The following is a 26,251-nucleotide window of genomic DNA, read 5'->3' as shown; positions in this document are numbered from 1 at the left end:
CGTAGTATGCTGCTGCTGTCTCACGAGGCCGTGGCGCAATGCCCTACTGGGATTCAGGCACCGACCGCACCCAAAGTTTGTTGATGTACAACAATAACGACGAGGCTTCGAGAATGATGGAAATGGTGGCATCATGCTTGACATTTCTTATCGATAAGCGTATCTCGTATTCTCCCGCATCGTCAATCGTTAGGTGTAGTAGATAGAAACACCAACAACAAGCATATCACCTTCTCAACTGTCTGCGTCGTAAAATACGTCCACCATCACGTACTCCGTGACGGCTTTCAGGACACTGAAGAATTCCAGCCATGCGTAGACGCTCAACATTCATCACGCATCCCAGTCGGGCCGTCAACCCAGCCGACATCCAAGTCTACAGAAACCAGCTCCTGCTTGGGGCGCTGAAGGCCGCCCGAGAGGAACGGTTAACCCTGGGGCTCAAAGAACTACCACAGGAAGTGGTAGATGTGTTGGAGCAATCCCACGAGCTACATCTTCGCTGGGCTCCTGAGCACCCCTATAAGACCATCGTGCCCTTTCTGTCGAGAACTTCGCCAGGTCTGCACGTCCACTACACGCCATTGAAGCAGGACCAGGACCATGATCACCTCTGCGACCTCCTTCACCGTGTATTCGGACAGGACCTAAAATGCGAAACGCCGCAGTCGACATTCATCAGTCCCGCCCTGGTCTCCGAGCGGTTCGCCCAGACCTCGGCGTTACAATACTACTCACTCCTCCCGTCTCTGAAGCCGCTGGTGGCATATCTGCAACGGAATGTCTGCTCACCATCCGACCTTGGCTGTCTGCACACGGCGTCGTTGCTGAACATAGCCGACTCGGTGGATTTCGACTACGACAGCATTTCACACACCTTGACGCTGACGGCGATGTGGTCGCGACAGCCCGAGGTCGTCTACGACCCCATCGGCGAATTCACCACTTTGGACGCATGGAATCTGGACATCCAACAGTCTAGCCCCAGTGATAAAGTGGAAGTTGGCATCCTGAGCCCGGCTCCAGCAACGGAACCGTCCGACCTGCAACTATCAGGCTTTCTGACCGTCGTGGGAGAGGACGACCACCCGAAAGCCACGCTATTCAGCTTTCCTTCTCGCCACCACTCGTTGAGTCCCGAACAGTCGAAGTTGCAACGATACAGCGTCTCCTTCGACCAACCTGCCGGCCTGCATCCCATATTGAGAATCTCCTTCCCATCCGGGGCATCCGCCATGAGTGAACCGCCAAAGAACAAACCGGCCGATAGCGTCTGTGCCCTGCAAACCTACCTGACCCTTCCATCGCATATCTTTGCCGACAAGTATGCCTTTCTCAACGACGATCCACTCTTCCAGAAGTCTCACCATCTGGGCAAACTGCGAGCCATCAACGGCGAGACAGATCTCGAGGCTCCTGACTATGTGGTGAAACAGTGGGGTTCAACCATGCTTTTGGAGATTCCGGCTCCGGCGGACTCTCCGGCGGACTCTCCAGACACTACTGAATCCAAGGATTCTGGTGGATCTTGGGACGTCACGATCCCTCTACATGTTCGATATCTCCAGCCCCAGTCAGGAGGTAAATCTGTTGTCGAAATGCCGTGGCCCGTGGTCTTTTGGGCCTGCACCGCCGAAGAAGGGACCAAGTTCCCCGTCAACCCCTTCGACAGGACACAGCTAGGCTACGATGGCCTCTTTGGTCCGAGGACCATGTTTTACCATCTCGATCCTGCTCCTCCGCCAAATGGCTCGTTGGTCGAGCGCATCGCGGTGCCCGTGCTGGACACGGACAACACCACTCCTCGCACAATCGAGTCCTTGACCACCGTCACCATAGTACTGGGCTTCTTGTGGGTCTTGTTCAAGTTGAGCTCCGCTTTCAGGACGGGGCCGACTGGTGGTCGCCGCGTAGACTCGGACCCAAATGCAAAAAAGAAGCAATAGTGTGTGGTTCTACTCTAGGGTACCAAGCGAGTCATTTAATGCAGAAAATGAATCGAAAATTGAAGAGCACCGAGGGGTGAATAACTCGATGATCCTGGAAAGACATCGCTGTAAGCGCAGTGTTGGCTCCATTTTACCCGATTCGACCGAGTAGGCGGCGGGATGAGGTCACGGACAAATGTCGCACAGTGTCGCTCGATCTATACTTAGCCAGCACACAACTTCGCCTTCAAATAGGGCTTGCAGAATTCAGCGGGGTCTCGTCAACTTCCTCAGGTGTGTCCTTTCACTCCTCCAGTCCAGGAAGAGCGTCTACGGCGTGTGACTTGGCCAGACTGCGGCTGCCCAGGAGGCTGGCAAGTTTGAGTCGCACAAAAGTAGATAGACCGGTTTAGCTGCAAGACACCAGGAACAGACGGACTCGGATCAATTGTGCAAAAATGCCAGCTTGCCTTGGCTGGGATTTGCGCGGCGCCGTTTACTTTTCTGGCACGTATCGCAGACCCCATGCCATTTCAACCGGATTGAGTCGCACAGCACTGCATTTGGGCATATCGACGTGGGACTGCAATGCACGAAAACAAAAACGGAATGTGCAACGCAGCACAGCTCAAACGTCAGTAGCAATAGTAACCGAGAGTTCAACTTTTGCATCCGAGTTGGGCACCGCTTTGCATCACCTTCCTTACCTGTACATGTATGTACATAGGTAGTACCAGATTTGCTGCCTTGCCTTGCCTGCCGCGTATGATAGGTAGCAGAAAACAGTACGTGAAAGCTGTAGTTGCATTGGTAGTGGACGCATACCATTCGCGACGCAACCTGAAGCGGCGCATTACTTTCTGTAGTCGGGGTGGGATCTTTCCTGCCGTGCTCTGCTTTGTTTGTGGCAGCTTGTTCTCGATCAATTATATGTTATTGTCAGGGTAAGGCAAGGAGCTTTCGGCAAAGACGCTTCAGGCGCAAGACGTCACGCCACATCGGTAACATGTTTGGCCCTCAGCTCTTGGAAGACGAAAACTAGGAAGACGAAAAGAAAAAGACGGAAAAAAGAAAGAGAGAAAGAAAGTAGGACTAGAAAACTAGACCGACGTTTTGCAACGTGGAAGGCTGGAAGCGGCCAACAGCATCAACATCGACACCGCTGGCTGCAGACAGCAACAACAGGAAGTAAAAGCATTGGTTTCTTTTCGCAAGGAGAACACGGTGTAGGGTGGTCAAGTCCAAATGCAAGTTGTGCAAATATAACAGGTCGTTCAGATTCAGGCAGCAAGCAGTAGACCGGATCAAGTGCCTCACTCCTGGCCGATAACTGCAGTCCGCCGTCCAGTTACCATCGAGTTGAGCCCGTGTCAACAAGCGAGTCCCGCACAGAGAGAACACGTTTGCTTTGCGAAATTGCGGGTAACAACGTATCAGAATCTAGAGATCGAGGCAGTTTTCATCGATTCGCTGGAAGAAGGGACTTTTCTTCTCGAACGGCTGGTTGATATTCTTGAACACGGCTCGCAGTACCAGAAGCTGGCTGGCCGGCTGACTGTGCTGCTTGCTTGCCTACCTGCTTCCTTGTGGGGGGCTGGATTGTCCTGTTTTTGTTTGTCCAAGGTCGGGACAGCCTTGAGCTAGAAGAAGAACAGCTAGAAACAGAAGAAAAGACATGGTGTCGAGGCCCATGCACGATGCAGCATGCTCCACAAATGGAAGGAAACACAGGCATGTAGTAAGTGAAAAGGTCCTCACTTTTATTTCATGTGCTCTGCCTAAGAAATCGGGCGTTGGATCCTGCGCACCTGGGGTTCAGCCTTTGAAGTTGGATTTTCGACATGCATGGATTGGACGTGGACTTTTCTTCGTTGCCTGCTTCCGCTTTTTCTCGTATGCCTGCCTAGTGTCATGGTGCTACATTCTAGTAGGGTGAGTACCCTTTCCGTTGCCTTTCTGCGGGGCGTCCTAAGTGGCTCCTCAGCCCTTCAATGGGGGCCAAGGCTAAGGTAGTTCAAGTTCCAAGGTTATTACAGCAAAATCACGAATTGAGCCAGTCCCTGATGATAGTGGTATGGTTAGGTTGCACAGCAGGATCGGTACCTGATGTCAACGCAATGTGCCGACTCTGCGCGAATTACGTTCTCGCCGGAGGTAGCGGGGATGACCCTAAGCTCAATGTAGGCCCGTGTTGACGTGATAGATGATGCTGACCACGATGTGTCTTGCACATGGATTCTTGAATCCTTCCATGCCCTCCGGGCTCCTACGAAGCAGATCGTGGCCTTTTACATCCAACAAGGGCTGCCTTTGACAAACACGGGACATGGACTGGGGATTCTACACTCAATAGCATGACATTGTTAGCAGACTCTCGACTGCGGCCTGCGGGAAGAACGTCCTGCGCATGATTTGGTCATAAAAAAACATCCTAGCGGCTGCTTCCCGGTCAGGCTGAATCAGCAGCAAACTGCGTAAGCTAGGGAGGGGAGATATCACACCCACCAAGATGAATTCAGCGAGGAAGCAGCTTAACTTGTAAGCACTCCAAGAGTTATCGGTGTCCGAGCGCTTTGAGGGACCGAGATTTGCACGTGTCTCGTTTGCGGCCTTTCACAATAAGGCCACGGACCTTCGGACTGAGGAGAACAGGCAAAAAATGGCAAGGTTGCTGGCGATAGGTTGAGGATTCAATACCAAATTGTTAGGTCATCCTGTTCGGAAAGATGTTACCCTGTAAACACATGCATCAAATGATACGGGAGAAGGTGGCTTTGATGTGCTCGCGGCGGGACATCATCCTCAATGGGGGACGGAAGCAGTTGTGAAATGAATCGACAGAATTGGGAGACATTGGAACATGCCATGGAAGTTGTTCAATGCCATTATGACAGGAAATTGCGCTGTCGGCAACAGTCTTTCAGATTGGCCAAGAACCCCCAGAAACTTGGCCCCCGAAGAGGGTTCCTTGCTTCTATCTGGCAAATTTCACCAATTCTACTGCCAATGTCCAGGGCTTATAGCTGCCCCGACAAAAGTCGAGCTAGACCGGTGGAAGGCACGGTTCAGACAGGATGCTTAAGGTACGTATGTAGATACTGTACATAGACCTACGGAATATGCCTTGCAAGGTGGGTCAACAGCATGCAGTCTTGGCTGAGAACTGAGTAACAGCGAGTTGACCTCGTCCTGGATGTAGACAGAGGTTCGAACCCCCGAAGAACAGGGAAGGTATTGCGTGCTTGTGAGTTCACGGAGACTTTATCCTTTGTCAAGCACGAGAAAAACCGAATACCTGCGTTGCATCCTAGTGGATTCGGCAGGGAAAGACTTATCAGATGCAAAGAGCGTGACCTGCAAGTGAAGTGATCCGACTGAGGGTCACTGACCTGCCGATTCAGAGTCGTCAGTAGAAGGCGCACAGATGCGACAGTCCCGGCCGATGCAGTGGCGATTGTGAGTACACATGGTTCCTGTAGTGCAGCGCGTGCATGAGAGCTGAATGGAGTCCACCGTGTGTAGCCTATCACCACACCACATGAATGCATGTTTCAAACGGTTTGCGCTGTGCTGTTGGAAGTGCGCGACCGCATCTTCTGCTCAGTGTCACTTCATCAGGGTGTGCACGACCGCGCCGTACATGCGTCTCACCGTGGTCGAGTTGGTCTAGTATCGGCAATAAAAGATAAACAGATCACTCGGGAGAGACAAGCGGCCTCTCCCCAGCATTGGAAACGCTCCATTCGAATTTCCAGATCCTGGTTGATGCCCGTAAGTCGTTGTCTGTCGAGACGGTGAACGGCGAATCCAGCTCGCTAAAATATATCCACTGTTAAGCACATTGCGATGCGCATCTGCCGCAACCGCATCTACAATCGTAATGGTTGAAGGCGATCTGCGCAAAATTGTCGATCAACGTGAAGGTGGAAGGTTGCCTTGTTGGTTGCCTGTCGGTCATTACGCGAGACGCTCGATGAATGGAACCATCGTTCATTGGCTGGCCTCTATTCCATGACCCTATCAGGCTGGCCGTCGGAAGCCATTGTTTGCCGATACGACCATTCCTGCGGAGCCTTGCATAGCATACACGTTGCGAATGAGCACCGCTTTGGAAGATTTCTGCATTCGTGCACCATTTCATGTAAGGAGGGAGGGCGAGAATTACGCACTTGAACGTTCCCTGAACGGGAGATTGATGATAAGAAGTCCTTTTCGGATGCATCCCGGTGGGCCAACGCCAACCCTTATGCCATGATATTGAACGGGCATGGTCCACTATGCTTGTCGAACATTTCTTTGACTGCCAAAGCAGAACAGTTGCTCCCCCGGGCTCCTGAGCCGAAAGCTTTTCGGAATAGCATCGGAAGGTAATAAGACACTCATCGTGGAATAGCTTTTCATCTGACATGCTAGACCGGCAGCATTTAGTGACTTTGACCGGTCCCGGCCGTGAACCGATTCAAGCGGACTTCTGTTGGAGTGCTGGTCCACAAGGAAAGTGCCAAGGGTGCACATAGGGGCAAACGTGATAGGCATAAGAAGTGTGCAAATGTTCTCGTCCGGGAGGGAGCCAGGCCATCGGCATTTGCATATGGCCAAAACATTAACGAAGCCGTTAGTGGGGAAAGGAATCCCAATGGCGGGTAGACTTATAAAATCCTTCCCATCAATCTTTCCAAAGGCGTTGGCGTCGAGCTCTGGTAATCATGCCCTCTTGAACATGAACATGGTGGTCAGCCTTCTTCTTGGAGGCTGTGATCCCTCAAGGTGTTGAGGACCTGGTCAATGGTAAAAGCCTGCAGCCAAAGGTAAATGGATGGTGAAAATTGAAGTGTGATGAGGTATTCACAACTCACGGGGCCAACGTGTTGTCCTACCTCTATCGGACCATATGACCATCGCGGCTTTGAGACGGCATTCGAGCGAGAGTATCCCGATCTTTTAGGACCCATGGCGACCTAACACTGACAGCCTGGTGTGGCATCTCAGGCCATCACAGAACAAATGTTGTTAAGAGCCTGAAGGTTTACCCGTTCAAGGCAATGCCTACGCGGAGAGCGTGGTGCAAAAACTCACTAGTCACCACTCAAGTGGTCATTTCGTGTAGCGTGACAACTCATGAGACGACTAGTAAACCGGGCATTGGGGTGAATCACGAGGCATAGTAGCAGTAATGAGGTCAGCGTACCCGATGACAATGCAAATCTGCGGTGAGTAGTAGACGTATATTGAACACAAGCATCACCAACCTTGTTATATTGGCCGTCATGCGCATTCAGCTCAGGCTGCAGCAGTCCTTCTTCACCGTGTAAGCGTGCCGCTGGCAGCCACAAACAGGACACCGGTGAACAGGAAGCCCGAAGTCAGCGGCCAATGTCCGGATCATGGGATGCCAGAGTATCCGCGAGTCGGCCCCTGGAGGTTCAACCGCACGTTGACAGCAAGGCGTCATGTTGAACGACCCTGTACCTGGCCCCGTGCATCTTCTAGTCCGGAGGAAGGGGAAGTCCCATCACTCAGGAAGAAGCAAAGGTACAAGTTTTTGAGCACTTTCAGGCGAAAGTGCGCAACGTAACCTAGCAGTTGCCAACGCCTCGAGGACGAGGATGCTGTTGAGTTCAGATATTGACTAGGTACGATTGCGTCCAATATAAAGAAGCAGAAATCATGAGGCTGGGTCAGGAACAAGTCGCGGCAATCCCGCTGCAAGGAGGCCAACTTAGGCGCTACAGTGTAGATTCGCCCCAGACTGCGGGCGCAGCCGCGAAGTCCCTAGGCCCTCAGGGATTTTAGACCCCCTGCAAGCATACCTACCGGCGGCACAACTTGCCAGGACTAGCATTGCCAGTGCGGCTCTGGCCCCGGACGGTTGCCTTGCGGGCAATCCCATCAGATGGTTCGCAAAAACGCCAGATTTTGCATTTCTCGAAATCGACTCGGATTCTCTGCTTACCAGGGTCGAACATACTCTTCCCGAGTGTCAGATAGGGGTTAACGCTGCTTGAGCGGCCTCACACTGACCATCTCGCAATTTAGTCATGGCGGCTACACCGGTTTACATGCCTGGATTATATATAGATCTCCAGTTTCCCTCCGACATGCAATACTTTGCTCCTTCATGGGCCTCTGCTTAGTCCTAATACCATGGATCTGATTAGATGGAGCCGAGTGGCCCTGTGAACGAGTAGACCTCTTCTCGCACTTTGAACCTCGCTTGAATCCCCGTTTGTCATCTCAACGCCTGCTGGGACAAGCCTCCTATTTCTCCCATGAGCTGGCTCCCTCTCTTGCCCAAAGTTGCGAAGAAGTATGTTTGCACCCATCGTACCTGTCCAGGGAGGCCTGAGGCCTAGGCGTTGTCCGTTTTAGCCTGGCAATCAGTCAAGTGGCTTCAATGCATTGAACATGGGCCCATGTTGACCAGCCACAGCAAGACAATCCGGACTTTGACCTTGGCGACTCAGAGCGCAAGGCACCCGTTCCACCCAAACCCCGCCGGCTCGGAAAAACTTTGCTCCTGAATGCGCGAATTGCACTTGGAGACTCGTCACTATCACGACACTGGAAAGCTGAAGCACCTGCTCACCACCTTCACACGAGATCGAGCACCAAAGGTCTGTCGAAATCCCTCAATGACCGACTCCAGAGCAAGCCCGGTTGCACGGCCAGAGAGCAGCGAGACGTGGAAATACAACAACAAGCCGGACACTAATAGGCCAAGTCAACGTGTGCCTGCTACGGCGGAACTTTTGCACCTTTCATCCGAGGCCAGCACAGCCAGACCGAACTTTAAGTGAGTGCCTACTACCTGTTTGCTCGTATCTCCTTTGCCACAGCCAGGCCACCACCGCGCCACCACTGCATCACCGCCAGCACACCTTGAAGTGCCAGAACCCGCCACCACGCGACACCTCATGTCCGGTTGGCTTTCACTTCGCGTCGTCGAAATCTGATCCCCAGCCCCATTCTGACTTGTGGCTGCCTAGGTGCGACAGAGGTGCCCGCCAGTCGCGGCCTGGATGCACTGAGCGGCAACGACACCCTCTGATTTTTGGTCAAATACCTCTGCATCATGCACCACCGCCATCCTCTGGGAAACAGGAATCGCACTACTATCTCAATAGATCGTGCTTGAATGACCCAAATCGATCCCTCATGGTATCTACCCCGGAGTCCACGCGGCCTTGCAAACGTCCCGCTCAGGAGCAGGACTTGCGGCCCAATACCAAGGTCCGGCATCAAGAAGATCGGACAAGTTCCGCATCTCCATGTCCAGGGCTTCATGAGCAAGCTTTCTCTCATGCCGCCTCGCCTGCTGTCGGCTCCGTTCAAACACGGTCACTGTCCGCTGGTCAACACTCAGCGCAAAGAACGTCGTTCTCGTCACCAAAAGAAGCCGCGTCGCAGCCGGTTAATCTGCCTGCCGGTCAACCACTTTCTAGCCAACTACTACAGCGTCGTGATGCAGAGCACAAATCCGAATGGCTCCCTGCCGAAATCTCCAGCTATGACAAATCTGCCAATCAAGGGCTCAAGCTATTACAGGGTCGTGATGCAGAGCCCAAATCCTCAAACGAATGGTTCCCTACCAAAATCCCCAGCTATGACAAGGCTGCCAATCAAGGGCTCAAGCTGGTGTTGCAACCGGAGATCCGACCTGTTACAGTGGAACAGCTGGTGAATGAGATCAAAGCTATCTATGCCGGACTCGTCCTGGTGGAGAAGAAATGTGTCGAGGTCTGCCATGACCAGTTCCAGTCTACTGCCAATTTGTCGCCCGAACAGTGGCAAGCGTTGATCGCGTTGCATAGAACGCTCCTCCAAGAGCATTTGGACTTCTTTCAGGCAACACAGCATCCTGCCGCTTCGCCAGCCTTACGCCGGTTACCCACAAAATATGCCATGCCTGCGCGGATGTGGAGGCACGGCATCCATTCGTTCCTCGAACTGCTCCGTCATCGCTTGCCGCATTCCCTGGAGTTTATGTTGAGTTTTGTTTACCTGGCATATCAGATGATGGGGCTGCTCCTGGAATACGTGCCTGCTTTTCATGAGACCTGGATTGAATGCTTGGGAGACCTAGCTCGCTACAGGATGGCTATTGAAGAGACCGACATGCGTGATCGGGAAATCTGGGCTAATGTTGCTCGTATGTGGTACCATCGTGCTGCTGATCGTTCACCCACAACGGGGAGGATACAGCACCACCTGGCCGTGTTAGCGCGACCTAACGTTATTCGGCAACTCTTCTACTACTCAAAAGCTCTTACCAGTGGAATACCTTTTGTCAACACGCGAGACTCGATTATGCTACTGTTTACCCCGTTCCTGGATAAGTCTGAGGCGACCCTTCAAAAGTACGCAACGATTGAAAGGTCCTTTGTCACTGCTGGCGGTGTCCTGTTTACGCGAGGTTCCATCCACGAATATTGTGTACAGATGAGACAATTCATTTCCGAGCTTGATGGCCATATCTCCCGGTCCGGATCCACCTGGAAGATGCAGGGCTCAGAGGTGGCGTTGACTATGACTGCGTGGCTGTTCGATTTTGGCGCAGAAGATAACTTCCTCTGGACTGCTTTCTGTTCCCACATGGACAAACTCAAGGGGAGACCGCCGGAAAAGCAAGTCGATACCGGTACAGGCCCGCAGCTGGTCGCGGATCCACAGATGAAGGAGGACATCCACCGGAAGTTCTGGAAAAGTGGCCCACTTAATGCGACCGATTTCCGTCAGGCTCTTGTTCCCGCGAGTGAAGGATCTGCTACCAAGTTCACCACCTCGGATGAGGTAACAGCACAAGTTCTCCCATTCTGGTCAGCGTCGGTCTCCGTAGTAGCTTCGAAGCTTGGCGATCGGAATATACTGCCATTCATGCACCTTGCGTTGGCGTTCCTTTGGAGCCTATCATATGTGCCAGGAGCGCTGGTGTATATAGAAAGTTTCGTGCCCTGGACTAAACTCGTGCTCTGTCTGAACACTTTGGGCCGCTCGGGCGTCGTGGATGGTCGATTCGAGGCCAACGACTTCCCTCATCATCAATCTGGCACAGGCCGCCAACTGCCCGAGGACTTTCTCATTCGGGGATTCGAATGGTCTTACTACTATTTCCCATCGGACTTTTTCGAGGGCGACGTAGTCGATGAGGACGAACGTACGCTGGAGCTTCCCAGTCATGCTGCTCCACGAGCTGAACGATGTCTTTGGCTTGGTGTGCGGCTTGCACAGGTATGTACTGCTCCCGTTAATTTGTTCCAGAAGACCTCATTCTTGTTCAGTTGAATCGTTATCTGGAATACGACATCAAGACGAAACAATTCTCCTGCACTGATTTCGCCTTGTCCTTGGAGGACTCCGTTTCTATGGACTCTGTCCGTCGCCAGACGTTTTCCGGGGCGGGCAGCGGTGGCCCAATGATGGACATGGCCTGAAGGAAGCTTGTTTATCTGCCACTGGGCCATTGCTACAACTTCGGCAATTGTCTGACGACGGACTGCATCTTGCAATCTCCGACACCCTTATTTGACTGAGCGGTGTCAAGGTAGGCACGAACCTGGACCCGTGGATTGCAAGGACAAGAACGGTCAACAGACACGATTGGAGCGACATATGCTCGCACTATTATCGTTTTGCGATGCTCATTTCGCAATAGGAAGATCTCAAAATCGTCAGGCTTGCCTTCGGGCCGCCCACATTGGCATCGACAATGCAGAGCATGTCCTCTTCCAGCAGTTGACCGGCCTGACCTGGGGCGGATATGGAGGCTTTCCTATCCAGTCCGATATGGCAGAGCCCTGAATGGATTACTGGGCCCTTATGTCGCAGCAAACATTGCTCCCACCTGGTGGGGTATCACTTGTCCCCACTGTGCTTTGGACACGAACATGATTACGTTGATGCTATGCTGTGTACAGCAACCTCTGACACTAGTACATAAGTCTACCAGTGGTCTCTGCTGCGGTTGGTTGGAGTTTGGCGAGAGTGATTTCGGTTGCAAAGACGCCGGTGGGTTTCTGCTCTTGCTGCTCTTGCTGCACCTGGTAACCTGGTTATTGTGTACCTAAAAGCACATAGATTACATACATAGCCACAGTAATGTAATACGAGCGACTTGACATTGCTATCCCTTCTGTAAAGATTAGGGTGGTCAAACTGCCTTGATTGGTGAGCACATTGGTGGTGACAATGGACAGATGATTTCCTGACATTGGTCCCCTGCTCCTCAAGCCCGGAGCACGAAGCGACGTTGAAATTGAAAATTGGCGCCGCTCGAAGTGGTTAGCGGATGGCACGGCCCGAGAGTGGCGCAGAACTTGAATGAGATCACAGAGATGAGACACTGGAAGGAGCGATCCAACAAGACGAAACCCCGCCAGTCGCGGTCCCTCTCAAGCCATGGCTGCTTGGGCAAGCACATTGCGCCGCCATTCCGCGGAGAGCCCATAACTCACAGTGACCTGATGGTTATTCAGCTACGCAGACACATGCGCAAAACCATTCCAGGTTGCGCCATTCCGCCATGTACGCATCATGCCACCAGCCCACCAAACATAACACACGTCGATCCTGGACAACCCTCATGGCCTACTCTCTCTGTTTCTTGCCACCTGAAACTGTTTGAGGCACATGAAAGTCAAGCACCTGCACTCTCGACGTATCATGTCTTGTCCACCCGGGTGGTTGCACAGAAACACAGCCTCAATCCGGGTCTCCTGAGGGTATCCGACTGCATGTTGCTTCGACGTCGATACAGGAACCATTTGCCCGAAACCTCCTGTCTTGTGGTTGAAGAGCGACATATAGCCACTCACAGGAGCAAAGAGGCGATATTCTCTCACTTGTCTGACTGCCGTTTTGGATGCCATAAGCTAACCGTCTCGAGGAATCCCGTGGTGATCCAGGACCAATGCAATGCCCAGCTCCTGCTGTGCTGGTCGAGCAGAAGAAAATCTTGGTGTTGGGTCAGATCACACGTCTTGCGTCTCGAAACCCTGGGTCATATTCTGGTCTTGATTCTCAGTCATAACAGGACGACGCCAAGGGGCGATACCTGTCACTGGTTGCCTCGCCTTCCTTTGTTCGCCACCATATTCAGCTCTTTCGAGGTTGTCGACTGTGTCACATAGAGAGCCAGATGGCGAACGAAATGTTTGGTCTTGGTGGCCACAAGCTAGGCTCGTGTGCCAAAGTGCCCAGTGCGCTGGTCCTGGACCAGTTCCGCTGCTGCCTGACCGTGTACGAGGAGTTGATTCCCACACGGTTATCGACAACACGTGCGAGTGTCCTGTACACCGCTTCCTTCACGGTCCACGAAGCCGGGGATGGGCTGTGACCTGCTTCGCATTGTGGTTCGCCGGAGGCCAGATCAAGATCACAATGCACCTTGCTTTTCCAACGACGGTGGTCCTTTACGTCTGTCCTTGTCAGTCCAACCGTATGAGCTGCCCCACAGGTTTCTGTCAGGAATACTGAGTCCGAAAAGACAACCAAAATACTAGAGCCAGGACAATATTGCAGACCAGTGCTAACGCAGGATGCGAGGAACTTATTGATATTGTCGGTGCCCAAACTAGTACTTTGTCTTGGTAGGTTTTTGACATGCATTCTCCAACAATACGGAGCCTTGGTTCAGCCTGCAAGGTGCTTAGATGGTTGCCTTCTCACTTCCATCTTGTGATTCGATCAAGCATTGTTTAGGAGTACGGGACTCGCTTCCCCGTCTGTTCCACTCTTGACTACAGAATCCCACAATTGCCCCAATCCAGCTCCCGGGACAGGCAGAAGAACCGGTGTGGTTTGCAGGGAATTGAACTCTGGTTGCCTCACTTCAAGATCTGGCCGGCATCGATCATGACGCCGCCTGGACTCGTCAGATTGAAGGGTGGCTGCTCCACGTTTCAAGTACACTGGCACAGTGGGTCCCTTCTGGTTCGGCGCCGGTGACTCTAGCGTTTGGGACCGTTGGATGCTGACGCCTACTCAGGGCCCATAGCCTGATGCTGTCCTGGCGGCCTGGCCTTCTTGTGGGCAAAAGTTCCTGGCTTACCCACATATATCAGCCTGTACCCATCTCGGCCCAGGTAAGGCACACTGTTCGGGCAAATTGATGAATCTGCCAATGCTTTATGCCACCGCCCTCCTCCCTCAGACATCGAGGGCAGACGCTCTTTTTTGGGGATGCACATTTCCCAATCTTGGAGGCTCTGCACTACTTCTGTCATCATACTTACATGGTGATCTCATTGCAAGCTTACGCCAGCCATACATTGGTCGCGGCTTTACGTGGCCCAATATCGGGAATGCATTGGCCTTGGGGACCTCCTGCGTACCTCAATATGGGGCCATGGGGCCACCGCTAGCTGCCAAAACCGAGACTTTGTTATTATTTTCGAGTAGACGGCGGCCTTCCTTGCTGCAAAATACTAACTGTACGTTGAGGTACTTATCTCTGACCTAGAGAACCCTCTTCGGCAACACCTTCAAATTTCATCGTTTGATCCGGCGGTCACCTGGGTGCTTCGAAAAGGGGCCACGGGGACACCACCAGCTGCTGGAACAAAGGCCTTTTGATTATTTTTGAGTATACGCCGGCCTTCCCTGCTGCAAAATACTAACTGTACGTTGGCGTACCTACCTCTCACTCACAGAAACCTCTTCCGCAACAAGTTTAAGTTCACCTTTGAATGCGGCGGTCCCCTGGGTACTTGGAAAGGGGGATATGGGGCCACCACTAGCTGCCGAAACCGAGACTTTGTTATTATTTCGAGTATACGGCGGTCTCCCGAAATTGAATATCCAAATTCCAGTTCACATCCTATTGCGAGGCAGCTGCACGTCGAATAGGTTATGGATTTCCAGCAGCCTTGTCTGGCTGCTCATGCTGGCCCCAGTTGCTTCCTGCCCGATCATATTCATTGCTATTCCGTCAGGGCCTGGTGCCTCTATCCATGCATAAATAGTTCTCAGGCATGGTTGTCCTAGGTTTCCACTGGATTTAGAAGAAGATCTTGATCCACCACGCAAGCCTTGACTCACTTGCCGGCCGCTCTTCTGGACATGCTCCCCATTGGTTGAAGAATCAAGCCAGTGATCAGGCAGGACCGAATGATTCAACCCTAGGAGCAATGCAGCATCAATTGCGTAGCTATTGGCACACTACGCTTTCAAACACGAACAATCCTGGAACGATTGTGAGCAGTGATATGGTGTTTTCTCATTCTGTCTTTTGATGCTTTCTAGCTAACCCAGGTAGAAATATTCCACTAAGCCTCTTGATAGTGAAACCCTGCCTGGCTGGCACACAGTCTCGCTTTCGGTAGCCAAGTTTCACATATGCCATGTAATGCGGCGACCTTCCTAGACAAGTGCAACGCCAAACGCGGATCCTCGAGTCTTCACAAAGGAACCCACAAACCAGCCAAACCATGCCGATCCAAACAAGATGGCGCAATCAACAATGGCCGTCCAGAAAAATCATGGCAAGTATACTCTTCTTGACTGCGTAACATCACGGCGGCATATCGGACATTTCCATTTATCCTCGTCTTCTGTTGGGCCATAATGGCGTTGTCGCCGGCGGCGAGCACGATCGCGCACCAGCTCGGAACACCAATGGCATATCGCCACATGCATGCACGGTTCCAAGAGAGTGTCGACCTTTTGCTCGCAGCATATCTTGCACGCAAGGCTGACTGTCATATCCTCACTTTCCAATGGCGGCGGCCGTGAGGTCTGCTGGTCAATAGGATTGACTCCAGGATGGGCATGAGGGTTCTCACGCTGGCGTTGTCGGAATGGATTCTCAAAGGTCATGAAGACGCCGTGCTCATCCCAGTCTTCCCTCGAGCGATGCAGAGCCATGGCCATCTCAAAATCTGGGGTGTCGGAGCTTGGAGGCCGGGTACTTAAAATGTTGACATCTCCCGCTATCCGTCTCTCGTCTTCCGCACGAACTCGTGCTGATTGCAGAGCCTCCTGAGCCTCTCTATAGCGATTCCATGCTCTGCCGAACAAATCTGCGACTGGGCTTGAATAGCTTTCCGACTCGATTTCCTCTCTTGTGCCGAACGGGTTGACTATCGCTCGCCGCCTTCGGCCAGTTGTCTCGGGTGGTGGGTTCGTGATGTCAGAAGATGGCTGATTCTCTTGTGGATGTGGTCTGTTCCGGCTTTCATTGGTCCGAATGGCAAGGTCGCGCTGCACGTTGGTCGCTGACGGTCCGGTGAAGGGACTGCTACCGGCATTTGTAGACTGAGGCGTTGAACTGTGAGATGGGTCATGGGATCTGGGTTGCTGAGAACCAGGTACTCCCTCGAAGGACCAAGATGTCAGCGCTGGAAGTGGAGCATTTGGCAGATTATAAAGGCGGTTCACGTTGCGTTCGTTTGATGCTTCAGACTGATTGCTACCACCGGATATGTCCACGTCTCTGTGCCGAGAATCCATGGAAAGCGAGGGTGATTGAGTAGACTGTGACTGTAAATTCCAATAATCTAATGCAAATTAACAATATGTCAGGTCAACGAGCGAATGGATGTTCCAATTGTACTGGCAAGACACAGACGGGTATGTGTTCACCGCCGCAAAGCAGCAAACAGCACACTGGCCATTAAAACCTACCGCGACATTTCCAGCAGTAACGTTGCCAGCGCTTGCCTTGAAGCCGCATCCCTTGACCATCAATATAGACCGGATAGGCAGTCGCCATCGGTCTCTTGTCTGCACAGGCACAACATCCTGGAAGCGCGGTCAAAGCACAACCAATTATAGGTTTATGTTCGCATCGGTCCGCCATTGAAGCAGGGTTTCAGCATAACTAGATATAGAGCCGCAAGATATGAACGAAGATGTCGTACGCCGGGTATATCCAAATCAGATAGAAGAAGTGAGGCTGGTACAGTTGTAGAGCACCTTACCAGGGCTATATTACGTGCCAGGGACCAGGTTGTGGCGTTGTGGCTCAGTCAACGAGGCTACCCAATGAAATCGATGCATGCCTTGCACCGCAAAATATCCCTATTTCGGCCGACATACGTACATGACAGGGACGTCGTCGTCTCCTGCGTCCAGAGACATCTACACTTCCTCGAACGTTTTGTCTGTGACTTTCCGATTCCGTTGTCAAGGCTTATGGATGCCAGTAATACGTCCTAAGAATGCCATTCTCGCGCTCGCTCACGGCCAAGCACCGGACCCCTCCGTCCCTGCCTCGCAGTAACAGCTGATCCTGAAAACGAGTCGTCACCATGCCGTTCCCCCCAAAGCTCACGCCGCTTCAGTCAAGATTCGTTGCCTCGCTAGCAGCGTCAATCGCTCTACTTGCAATCTATCTTTTCCTCACGCAACCGCGCTTCGCATATGCTGTGGAACTTGACTCTCGAATACCGCGCGATGGCCACGAGCACTACCCGATAAATGAGGAGGATGAGGATGAGGGTCAGACTGATGGAGTCCATGGACAGGATAAGATTGAACTCTCCGCCCGAGCAGAGGCCGGGGTGTCGGCATTGGCCAACAACGCCCCTCAGAATATGAACATCGACATCGGCGAGACGCAATATTGGGTCTTTCCTGCAACCGCCATCGCTGGTCCTCGTGGGACCGTTGGCTCTGGGTTGCCGTCGAGGAAGTTGAAAGCGAGAGACGCGGATGTTGAACAACACGAATTGACAAAGAGGCAAAATACAACAAATGTCTATATCACAATCAATACGTGTTTGCAGCCGGCCTCAAACACCACCAGCAACGATACAAGCAACTCAATACCTCCACAGTTGCAGATGTACGTTTCTACGTCTCCTTCGATTCAGAAGCCCGGGCCTGGAACCGGAGACACAATTGATGTGGATGGCGGATACGCTATTTTCACCACGTTTGGTGACAGTGATGTATATGTTGGGATATCTGGACCTAACACCACGGAGTTTTCTGGCATCTGGAACTATGAGATAGCGGCATCAATCGACGCACCATACCATTGGTGCATGAGAAATGCGACCAATCTTCACTTCGTTGACAGCGATAACCATGCGGCATTGCTGATCACGGACGACACAACCCAGGCCCAGCCGGATGAGACAGTATATCAAGAATGGATGGATCTGAGCCCACCTTGGGGAGTCTTTGCTGCCAACCAGAACGACACAGCCATTCTTGGAGTCAAGAACTCGTTTTGCGGCCTGAAAAACGCGGCCAAAATAGCGGCCAACGTCCCCGGTTTCGAGAGCCAGAATGTCGCCAAAATGACCAACCGAGGACTTGGAGGCAAACCAAAAGAACAATTCTACGTCACGGGCTTGAACGCCACTTCAAAATACTGGGGCTTTCTTGTCATGAACGGCAATTCCACCGCATCCGGGAATGGCATTGTAGGAGGCGGCGGCACGGTTTGGCAAGCCATCACCTTCGAGACAAAAACAGAGGACAATTGCGCGCTGATGTACAACCTTTCATTTTGTTCGGAAGTGGCCTACGCGGTGCCCACCAATCCCCAAAAGTTCCCTCCCACGACCGGCCTGCCGGAATTGGCGGCGCTGTACGACTCGTACGCCTCACAGATGTACCAATACTTCAACTACTCTCTGCAGCAGATCCCCTGCAACACCACTTCTAGCGCGCAATACTCGTTGGCGCGCAACTGCGACGACTGCGCCCGAGCGTATAAACAGTGGCTCTGCGCCGTCAGCATTCCTCGGTGCGCGGATTATTCAAATAACCAAGATCCGTGGCTGAAACCGCGAAACGTCGGTCAGCCTTTTGTCAACGGCTCCAGTATTTCTCTGTCCTCTGGTTCAAACGTCGACCAGGTCCTGCTCAATTCCGTGGCGACCAATTCCTCGCGTAACCCCATCATCGACGAGTCTATCCGCCCAGGACCATACAAGGAAGTCCTGCCGTGCAAGGATCTATGTTACGATCTGGTCCAGAGCTGTCCTGCAAAGTTGGGCTTCGCCTGTCCTCTTGAGGGGGCCGGGCTCGAAGACAGCTACGGCAGCCGTAGCCTCGATTCCGGTGTCATCAGTTGCAGTTACCTGGGTGCCGCGTATTATTTGAGCGGGACCGACAGGATCGTGCCGGTTGCAATCGGAAAAGCTGTCATGATAGCGTTTGTGTTTGTGCTGTGGAATCTGGTGTGAAAAATGGATACTAGTAGACGGCTGTAGAACGTCATTGAGGCGTTTTGAGACACATGTGCGAAAAGAACAACTTCCGGGCGTGCATTTTCTGTTTGCATTGTGGGTCTCAGCAAGCGAGCTACTCTAGTTGTTGCATATGTACCTCAGGCGTTTGGGCAAAAGGGATGGAATGGAAATGAGGACAAGGGAACGATATGATATGGCCATGGCCATGGCCATTGTTGTGGTCGCGGGCATGAAAAGGGGACTAAACGGGAAATATTCAGCCTCAGTTCTGTGGGCGCTTGTGTCATGGATTTGTAGTAGTGATGGGCTGTAATACTACACTGCATGCCTCGATGAACGGATACCTGGGTGCTCTGTGATGTTGATGATATTATACCAATTATAATTAAACGGTAGCTGTGTCTATTTTACTCGGCATGTAGCAGTAGTAGTAAGTAGATGCTGTAGCTTCGGGGGCCGAACCAGCCATGAAAGGCTGAATGGACGGCCTTCATTCAGCATCGAGCATCGAGCATCGAGCCTGAAAGGGCCACGGCGACCAGAACAAGTAGCTACCTTAGGTAGACAAGGCAGTTGAGTGCCTCAGCGTGGGCCGCCGCGATATCATATAATCGTTTATTTGAATGAATGAATGGACAATGGATAGAACCGAATCGATATCATATCGCATCATCTCTTCCTTCTGGGCGTCCGCGCCGGCGTCCACATATCCCCAGCACTACTGCCACCGTCTTTTCCAATGGCACCGGCACCGGCCCCTGCTCCGGATCTCAAGGGTGTGGCACCACCACCAAGTTTCTCCATCAACCGTCTAGCCGCGGGAGTCATGTTTCCCACTGCTGCAGCGTTGTTGGCAGAGGAAGACGCTCCTTTCCCTCCTCCCGGTGTCAAGATTGCCGAACGAGGAGTCCAGGCCCGAAGCCTGGACGGCCCGGAATCGCTGTCTTTATGTCGATCCCTCTCCTTGTCGCGCTTCATCTTGGCCTGCTTCTCCACCATGCGCAAATGCAGTTCTTCGCGCTTGCGCATGTCGCCGATCTTGAACGGGTTGGGCGTGGCATCGAATTGACCGGCCAGCAAGTCGCGATAACTCGGAAGATTGCTGCTATTTTCTTGCACAATGTTTTCCGGCTCGTCCTCGTCGACGAATGCGTATCCGTTGACACGGGGCGTTTCGGCACCGGTACCAGTGTCGGTATCCAGGACCGATGATGATGAGGCTTTGCGTGCGCCTCTTCTGGCATCGTCGCGACGAGCAATGATTTCCGTGTTCAATGAGGGCGATTGCGGGGAAAACTTGGGGTCTTCTGCGTCATCAACATAAAGCATGGGCGGGAACCGGGTGTTTGCATGGACGACATGCTTCGGTCCCATCTTGGACATTTGCTCCTTGTGCTCCTGCACCGTCTGTAGCCGCGGCGCGTCCTCGTCAATCGAGGTCGCGGGAAACATGAGGCTGTTGTCCGGTCGGGTGATGTGCCATGCGTCGGGTCTGGCTGGTCGAGAATCGGTTGCACCCGTCGTCATCATGGTCGATGGCAATGCCATGGCTTTGGTTCTGTCCTCCTCGGTGGGTTTGTTGTCAACCACCGCAGCATCTGTGGATGTTGCTGCTGTAGCTGTCGTTGTCACTGCCTTGGATTTCTCGTCCTGTTCTTGTTCCTGTTGCTGTTCTGATTTTGATTCGTCCTCCCCTTGTTCCTTGAGAAGTCGCGCTTCCCGCGCCTGATGATACGCAATCAACCGCGCGGACGGGATCCGCTGGTCCTGCGTCCACAAGTAAGCGTGCTTCTCGCGGCGTTTTTGGTTCTGTTTGTCGAGCAGGGCGTTGAACGACTCGTTGTCCTCCGAAGTATATTTCGCCTGAAATGCACCGAGCGAAAGACCAGTGGTATCGATTCGTTGTTTTGTACTTTCGTCCTGTAATTGTTGTTCCAGGTTATTCCTGTGTGATACTGGCGTCTCGCCGCCCGCATACTCTCCCACGGGTGTGTCTGCGACATCTTTGAGCGGAGTACCACTAGTAGCAGTCGAACGACGGTCGAATCTTGTATTCCTTGCGGTCTTTTGGCTTTGTTGAGGAGCCCCCGCATGTCTCAACTTGTGCGCCGCCTCTGCGATCCACGACTCGTTGCCCGACTCCAGCGCCGCGAGGTATTCGTGCTGCGCCTGGCTCTCCAGCAGACCAGGGAAATAGTCCCGCGCAATAATCTCCGACAACGCAGCCGTGTATTCGTCTTCCTCGAGGACCTGAGCTGGCCGCTTGATTCGTTTCACTGGGGGTGGCGGTGGCATCAAGGCCAGGTCATCTCGATCTTTCCGTCGCTTCGTGACGGCTGTTTGTGTGGTTCGGGAGGTCGATGCCGAAGACGTAACCAAGGAAGTAGAGGGCACTCGTTCCGGCTGCGATGCTGGTCCAGGCGCCATGCTGGACATTCTTCCTAGGCCACCGACCGCCCTCCTCCGCCTGGCTCACGATCGGGGTAGAGAAGAGACAGAGAGACGACCCTGAGAATGACGGACTGAAAGCGGAAAATCGAACCCTGACTGACAAGTCAAGAGACGAGGCTCCCAATCCGCCCGCTATTGGCGAAGGGGCGGGGAGTGAAGAATTAAAAGTGAGTGTTGATGTAGACCCAAAAGTCTGGAGTACTGCCTGAGTAAGGTATTTGTTGGCTGCACGTGCAAAGGTTGATATTCAGTGACGAAGCGTGGTCCCGCAAATGAGGCGCAACGAGGCTGAAGTTCAGCCTTGGTCGACATCCCACTCTGCAATGTGTTCTACGCTTCCAGGAACGCATATACTGGCACAGCACTGGTATATACGAGCTCATCATCACACCATTGCAAGCTATTGCCCCAGAACTCTAATCCTACTGGTAGCCTGCCGCTGGTGTTCGGCAGATTCATCTCTGTCAGTCGGCCTTGTCGTGCCAATCAATATACTTGCAGCGACCGGCCACTCCAACACCACACTTCAGGCAACACGGTACAGCTGGGCCGAGAAAATCAAGGTAGTCGCGGTGCAATGTTATGGTGGTCTATCTTCCGTGAATTGCTTTTGCTATGCTACATCTTACACTCATCCGCAAAGACAAACGAGATCGTTTGCCCAGAGCGCAGCAATTGCTGCGGCGATGCTTCCAAGATGAACGAAGACTCAATCAACTGTGGTTGAATTTGCTAGCTTCACTCGTCTTCGTCGCTGGCAACCCCGGCAGCGCCAGCTTCCTGAGCTCCCGTCGACTCGGCGGTACCATTCCGACCCTCATGGTCTTCTTCGTCTTCTTCCTCGTCGGAATCGTCGTCGGCAATGGTCCGCAGTTGTTTTCTCTGTCTTGGCCGCGGCTGAGGTTGGACTGCTTCATCCTCTTCATCATCATCACGCCTGTCCACCATCTCCTCGTCGCGATCACGCACATCAGAAGGCGGCGTCTCGGCACCTGCTTCAGGTGTTGCCACTGCTTCCGGCTCATCTTCCAATTCCGAATCTGAGTCAACCACCACGGCAGCCGACTTGTATTTGTCATTCTTTTTCGACTGTTTCGGAGTATTCTTGCGCTCCAGCTTTCTCCGTTTCTTTTTGGGCTTTTCCGCCGTGCCTTCATTGTCCGAACCGCCGCCGCTCATTGGCGTCCTGGACACGGTCCGCTCACTTCTTCCATCCACATCACCATCGTCTTCGATGAATCCATCCTCATCATCTCTCTTCTTTCGTTTAGACCCCCCTTTCTTGGACTTGCGCTTGACTCGTTCGCCGGTCTCGTCGTCGTCGGTGTACTCGGCTGCTTCTCGGGCCAGCGCTTCAGCACGTACTTGCTCGGCGATCCTCTCCGTCTCCTCGATGATCTTCCTCCGCTCTTCTGCGATTTTTCTTGCACGTTCTTCTTCCTCCTCCCTGCGTCTTCGGGCGGCTTCTTCTCGTCGGCGAAGTTCTTCTTGACGTTTCTGTTTGGCCTCTTCCAATTTCGCCGCATTCTCACTCTCGTAAGCCGCCTGCCGCGCACGTTGTCGTTCAAGCTGGTTTCTCATCGTGTTCTTACCCATGGCCGCACGCTGTTCAAGTGCAGTTCGAGGATACGGAGGCTGTTTATGTCGAGCCACTTGCTCGAATGTTTCAATGGCCGCCTCCAGACCGGCAATAGCGGCGTCCACATCTTCCAAAGTACGATCGGTCTCCTTGGCTTGATTGACATGCTGTGCGATCTGGAACTGGATGAAAGCCACATTGAACTGCAAATGAGGAGAGTCGGATTGAGTTGCCAGTGCACGCTTCATGTAGTCAAGAGCGGTGTTCAGAGCAGGAATGGATCTATCAGCCTTGCCTTTCAACAACCATGCTCTTGATAAGCAGGCAAGCAACTGCGCATTCTCGGCCTTGCCTTCCTTCCGCATGGCCAGGTCGTAATTGTCAATCGCCCGTTGGTACTGACGAAGCTCCGTCAAGATGTGGCCCAAGTTGACATTCACAGACGCATCCCGCAAGGTATCCTTGACCTTGGTGAAGATCTGAAGGGCATCCGAATAAGCCTTTTTGTCATCGCACAATGCAATCGCTACACCCTGCGCCGCATATGCATTCTTCGGATCCAGCTGCAGTGCTTTGTCGAAAAACTCGTATGCCTTGGCGTACATCTTGCTACGCTTTTCCTTTTCCTGGTCGGTATTGCGAGGCATGTCCCTGGCGATGGCAAGATGCACATTTCCCATCCCCGTGAGCGAATATAGGTCGTGCTTATCATAGCCTTGCAGTGTATGTTTGTAGTGTCGGTATTCCACATCTTCGGCGACATTGTTGGTTTTCTTCTTCGCGCTATGATGGTACCAGCCCATCAGTGCTCGGACTTCAGTATTGCCATAGTCACTTTGGTACACTGCATGAATTTTCCGGGGACCCTCGTCTCGCGGCGAGGACTCCAAAGCGAGGAAGGCTAGACGGGCTGAAGCATCGGTGTAGTCGGCATGTCTAGCAAGGAGACCTTCATAAACCTTCTGCGCTTCGGCCGTCAGGCCCAAAGCTTCGTAGGTACGAGCCAAATTGTAGGATATCGTGGTCACAAGTGCATCTGTATCACTGTTGTCGACCTCTTCCGAACTGATCTTTTCCTCCTCCACAGCCTTTTTCTCCGCTTCCTGTTTCTCAGTCAGCTTGACGCAGGCGTTGAGAGCGATCTGGAACGTCTCCCGAGCGAGGGAGTACGACTCCTGATTGTACAGGAAACAAGCCATATTGTTGAGCAGTTGCGGAGGAAGGTTTTCGCGTAGTTGACTGATATAGGTCGCTTCATCCTCGCCTACATCCGGCTTGTCCTCGTCAAGAATCTTTTCCAATTGCATCGCCTCAACTTGTTGGAGACATTTAAAGCTCTCCACCGGGTTCTCCAGCTCGTACAAACGCGCCAGATAAAGCAGTACAGACTCATCGGGTCTGACCCGAGATTTTTCATCCTTCCATGTTCGGCGGACGTTCTCCAGAAGCGTGATGGCTTTGCGAGCTGAGGCAGCCTTCTCCTCTTTCGTCGGAGTGTTCTGGGACGAGAACGCTTCTTCTGCATACAAGCATCCCAACAGCGTCATGGCTTCAACATGCCGGTTGAGCTGACCCAGTGATTCGAGGCGAAACTTGGCGCCTTGCAAGTCCCCAGATTGCACCATGATTTGGATGAGACCAAACTTGGCAGGGAAATACCCTTTGTCAAGCCCTCCTCTGGCCTGATCAGATCGAGTGTAGTAATCACTTGCCTTGGCCAGATCGCCTTTGTTGTGCTCTTTGCGGGCCAGCAGATACCATCCATCACTGGCGATGGCGTTGATGTCGGTTTGTTCAATGGCCTTGCGTGCCAGAGGTTCCACCGTGTCATATCGACCAGTCAGCAAGAAGTAGCTCGCAAAAGTCGCACAGCTGAGCGGGAAGTTCTTGTCGATAGTATAGGCTTTCTTCGTGTGCTCACTCATGGCCTTCTTGTAGAGAAGATTGAACTGCGGATCGGAGGCTGGGTACTTCGCACTCTCATGCAGATAATAGACTCCCAGCAGCGCATGCGCAACCTTTGACTCCGGGTTCAGCGCCACTGATCTCTCCCAGGCCATCTTGGCTCTTTCATGAAATCCCAATTGCCAGTAACAGCAGCCGATACCTATCCGTGGGTCCGGATCGGTATGACCAGGCATCTTTGACAAAACCTCCTGATATACTTGGAGAGCGGGGCTAAACTGCTTGAGAAGATAGAGTGTCCTGGCGCGTCCCATTGCAGCCATCATGTTGCGGCCATCGGAAGCTCTCAGAGCATCATCGAAGCATTTCAAAGCCTGTTTGAGAGATTCTGCTCTTTCTGCTTCAGCGCCAGTCTTCGTGGAGGATTGCAAGGATGCTCGAAGAAGATACAACACACCTCGTGTGAGGTACAAGGGAGGATACGCAGGGTTAATTCGAAGTGCATCGTTAATGGTGGCAGTGGCTTCGCGCAGGTAGTGGTCTTTCGTCTTTGCTTCCGAAGACTGTTGAGACTCGGGCAACACACGAGGTGCTTGTCTGCTCTTGAGTAGGTTCAGCCATGCTACACATGTCAGCAGACTCAACCTCTCTTTCGGTCCACTTCTCGACAGCGATCCCAAGCCCTTGACCAGGATCTCGATAGCATGGTCGATTTGTTTTTGTTTCGCATAAGCTAACGCAATTGTTATCCACAAATTTTTAGCCGCTTTCTCGTTCTCGAGTAGCTGGCAGAGTTCTGTTGGGTCATCCAGATTGTCCTCGAGGTTCACTTCGACCGCTTCATCAGCATCGAGACCTCCCGACACAGGAATATCGACCGCAGAAGGAATGTCGGCAAATCGCGAAGCAGCTGTGATCCCCCCATTGATCGCATTTGAATTGTTTGCGACGCTGCCGTTGCTGATGGCCGCGGCAGCCATCTCCACTATCAGCTCCTAAGAGCAACCCGAGAATAGAGAGCCGAATGGAAGTTGGATGCGGAGGGTAAAGTCAAGGCATGTCGGGGAGATCCGCGGGTCGATCCAAGGCTTCTAGCAATGTTCGCCAGGTAATGAAGCTGGCGAACTCACTGAAGATGATAGAGAGTCGACGTGCAAAGAAGAAGCGCGATCACGCGCAGTTGAGGTGAACGAATATCTGGTCTACAGTGATATGTTCGCTGTGAACGCGGACTGGACTGAATGGCA

The 26,251-nt window shown here is 52.7% G+C and overlaps 8 protein-coding genes across 9 annotated transcripts; 4 read left to right on the top strand and 4 right to left on the bottom strand.

The window, feature by feature from the left end:
• Positions 1-212: 212 nt before the first annotated feature.
• HMPREF1120_05103 (uncharacterized protein) lies at positions 213-3,272 on the top strand. Its single transcript, XM_009159266.1, has one exon. The coding sequence runs from the start codon at positions 312-314 to the stop codon at positions 1,944-1,946; it is 1,635 nt and encodes a 544-aa protein (XP_009157514.1). The 5' UTR covers positions 213-311; the 3' UTR covers positions 1,947-3,272.
• HMPREF1120_05101 lies at positions 3,111-7,573 on the bottom strand. Of its 2 annotated transcripts, none has more exons than XM_009159263.1 (2): positions 4,434-7,573; positions 3,111-4,366 (listed from the first exon to the last, which is right to left on the bottom strand). In XM_009159263.1, the coding sequence occupies exon 1, from the start codon at positions 6,334-6,336 to the stop codon at positions 5,761-5,763; it is 576 nt and encodes a 191-aa protein (XP_009157511.1). In that variant the 5' UTR covers positions 6,337-7,573; the 3' UTR covers positions 3,111-4,366; positions 4,434-5,760. The 2 variants fall into 2 exon arrangements, with proteins under 2 accessions (XP_009157511.1, XP_009157512.1); XM_009159264.1 differs by having other exon boundaries at positions 3,111-4,268.
• Positions 4,102-6,959, top strand: HMPREF1120_05102 (uncharacterized protein). The gene is made up of 4 exons (XM_009159265.1): positions 4,102-5,384; positions 5,451-5,699; positions 5,766-6,295; positions 6,342-6,959. Exon 1 carries the CDS (start codon positions 4,734-4,736, stop codon positions 5,034-5,036), a length of 303 nt encoding a protein of 100 aa, XP_009157513.1. The 5' UTR covers positions 4,102-4,733; the 3' UTR covers positions 5,037-5,384; positions 5,451-5,699; positions 5,766-6,295; positions 6,342-6,959.
• Positions 7,574-8,021: 448 nt separating the features above from the next.
• HMPREF1120_05100 (uncharacterized protein) lies at positions 8,022-12,051 on the top strand. Its single transcript, XM_009159262.1, has 3 exons — positions 8,022-8,235; positions 8,359-11,156; positions 11,207-12,051. The coding sequence occupies exons 2-3, from the start codon at positions 9,084-9,086 to the stop codon at positions 11,357-11,359; spliced, it is 2,226 nt and encodes a 741-aa protein (XP_009157510.1). The 5' UTR covers positions 8,022-8,235; positions 8,359-9,083; the 3' UTR covers positions 11,360-12,051.
• A 3,065-nt stretch (positions 12,052-15,116) lies between these two features.
• Positions 15,117-16,828, bottom strand: HMPREF1120_05099 (uncharacterized protein). Its single transcript, XM_009159261.1, has 2 exons — positions 16,548-16,828; positions 15,117-16,420 (listed from the first exon to the last, which is right to left on the bottom strand). Exons 1-2 carry the CDS (start codon positions 16,720-16,722, stop codon positions 15,402-15,404), a joined length of 1,194 nt encoding a protein of 397 aa, XP_009157509.1. The 5' UTR covers positions 16,723-16,828; the 3' UTR covers positions 15,117-15,401.
• Positions 16,829-16,986: 158 nt separating this feature from the next.
• On the top strand, positions 16,987-19,722 carry HMPREF1120_05098 (calcium channel MID1). Its single transcript, XM_009159260.1, has one exon. The coding sequence runs from the start codon at positions 17,174-17,176 to the stop codon at positions 19,061-19,063; it is 1,890 nt and encodes a 629-aa protein (XP_009157508.1). The 5' UTR covers positions 16,987-17,173; the 3' UTR covers positions 19,064-19,722.
• Positions 19,308-21,735, bottom strand: HMPREF1120_05097 (sepiapterin reductase). The gene has a single exon (XM_009159259.1). It carries the CDS (start codon positions 21,503-21,505, stop codon positions 19,739-19,741), a length of 1,767 nt encoding a protein of 588 aa, XP_009157507.1. The 5' UTR covers positions 21,506-21,735; the 3' UTR covers positions 19,308-19,738.
• A 159-nt stretch (positions 21,736-21,894) lies between these two features.
• On the bottom strand, positions 21,895-26,247 carry HMPREF1120_05096 (uncharacterized protein). Its single transcript, XM_009159258.1, has one exon. The coding sequence runs from the start codon at positions 25,982-25,984 to the stop codon at positions 22,259-22,261; it is 3,726 nt and encodes a 1,241-aa protein (XP_009157506.1). The 5' UTR covers positions 25,985-26,247; the 3' UTR covers positions 21,895-22,258.
• Between the last annotated feature and the right edge of the window lie 4 nt (positions 26,248-26,251).

Source organism: Exophiala dermatitidis, assembly GCF_000230625.1.
Source record: "Exophiala dermatitidis NIH/UT8656 unplaced genomic scaffold supercont1.4, whole genome shotgun sequence".
Lineage (NCBI taxonomy): Eukaryota > Fungi > Ascomycota > Eurotiomycetes > Chaetothyriales > Herpotrichiellaceae > Exophiala > Exophiala dermatitidis.
This window is presented reverse-complemented; position numbering and strand designations above follow the sequence as displayed.

Excerpts from the sequence above, each read along its gene's own strand:
- HMPREF1120_05103 (XM_009159266.1), top strand. The coding sequence starts at position 312 with ATGCGTAGACGCTCAACATTCATCACGCATCCCAGTCGGGCCGTCAAC.
- HMPREF1120_05102 (XM_009159265.1), top strand. The coding sequence starts at position 4,734 with ATGGGGGACGGAAGCAGTTGTGAAATGAATCGACAGAATTGGGAGACA.
- HMPREF1120_05101 (XM_009159263.1), bottom strand. The coding sequence starts at position 6,336 with ATGTCAGATGAAAAGCTATTCCACGATGAGTGTCTTATTACCTTCCGA.
- HMPREF1120_05100 (XM_009159262.1), top strand. The coding sequence starts at position 9,084 with ATGGTATCTACCCCGGAGTCCACGCGGCCTTGCAAACGTCCCGCTCAG. Across the intron at positions 11,157-11,206 it reads TTGGTGTGCGGCTTGCACAG|TTGAATCGTTATCTGGAATA; the intron begins GTATGTACTGCT and ends ATTCTTGTTCAG.
- HMPREF1120_05099 (XM_009159261.1), bottom strand. The coding sequence starts at position 16,722 with ATGGCGGACCGATGCGAACATAAACCTATAATTGGTTGTGCTTTGACC. Across the intron at positions 16,421-16,547 it reads TTACTGCTGGAAATGTCGCG|ATTATTGGAATTTACAGTCA; the intron begins GTAGGTTTTAAT and ends AATTTGCATTAG.
- HMPREF1120_05098 (XM_009159260.1), top strand. The coding sequence starts at position 17,174 with ATGCCGTTCCCCCCAAAGCTCACGCCGCTTCAGTCAAGATTCGTTGCC.
- HMPREF1120_05097 (XM_009159259.1), bottom strand. The coding sequence starts at position 21,505 with ATGTCCAGCATGGCGCCTGGACCAGCATCGCAGCCGGAACGAGTGCCC.
- HMPREF1120_05096 (XM_009159258.1), bottom strand. The coding sequence starts at position 25,984 with ATGGCTGCCGCGGCCATCAGCAACGGCAGCGTCGCAAACAATTCAAAT.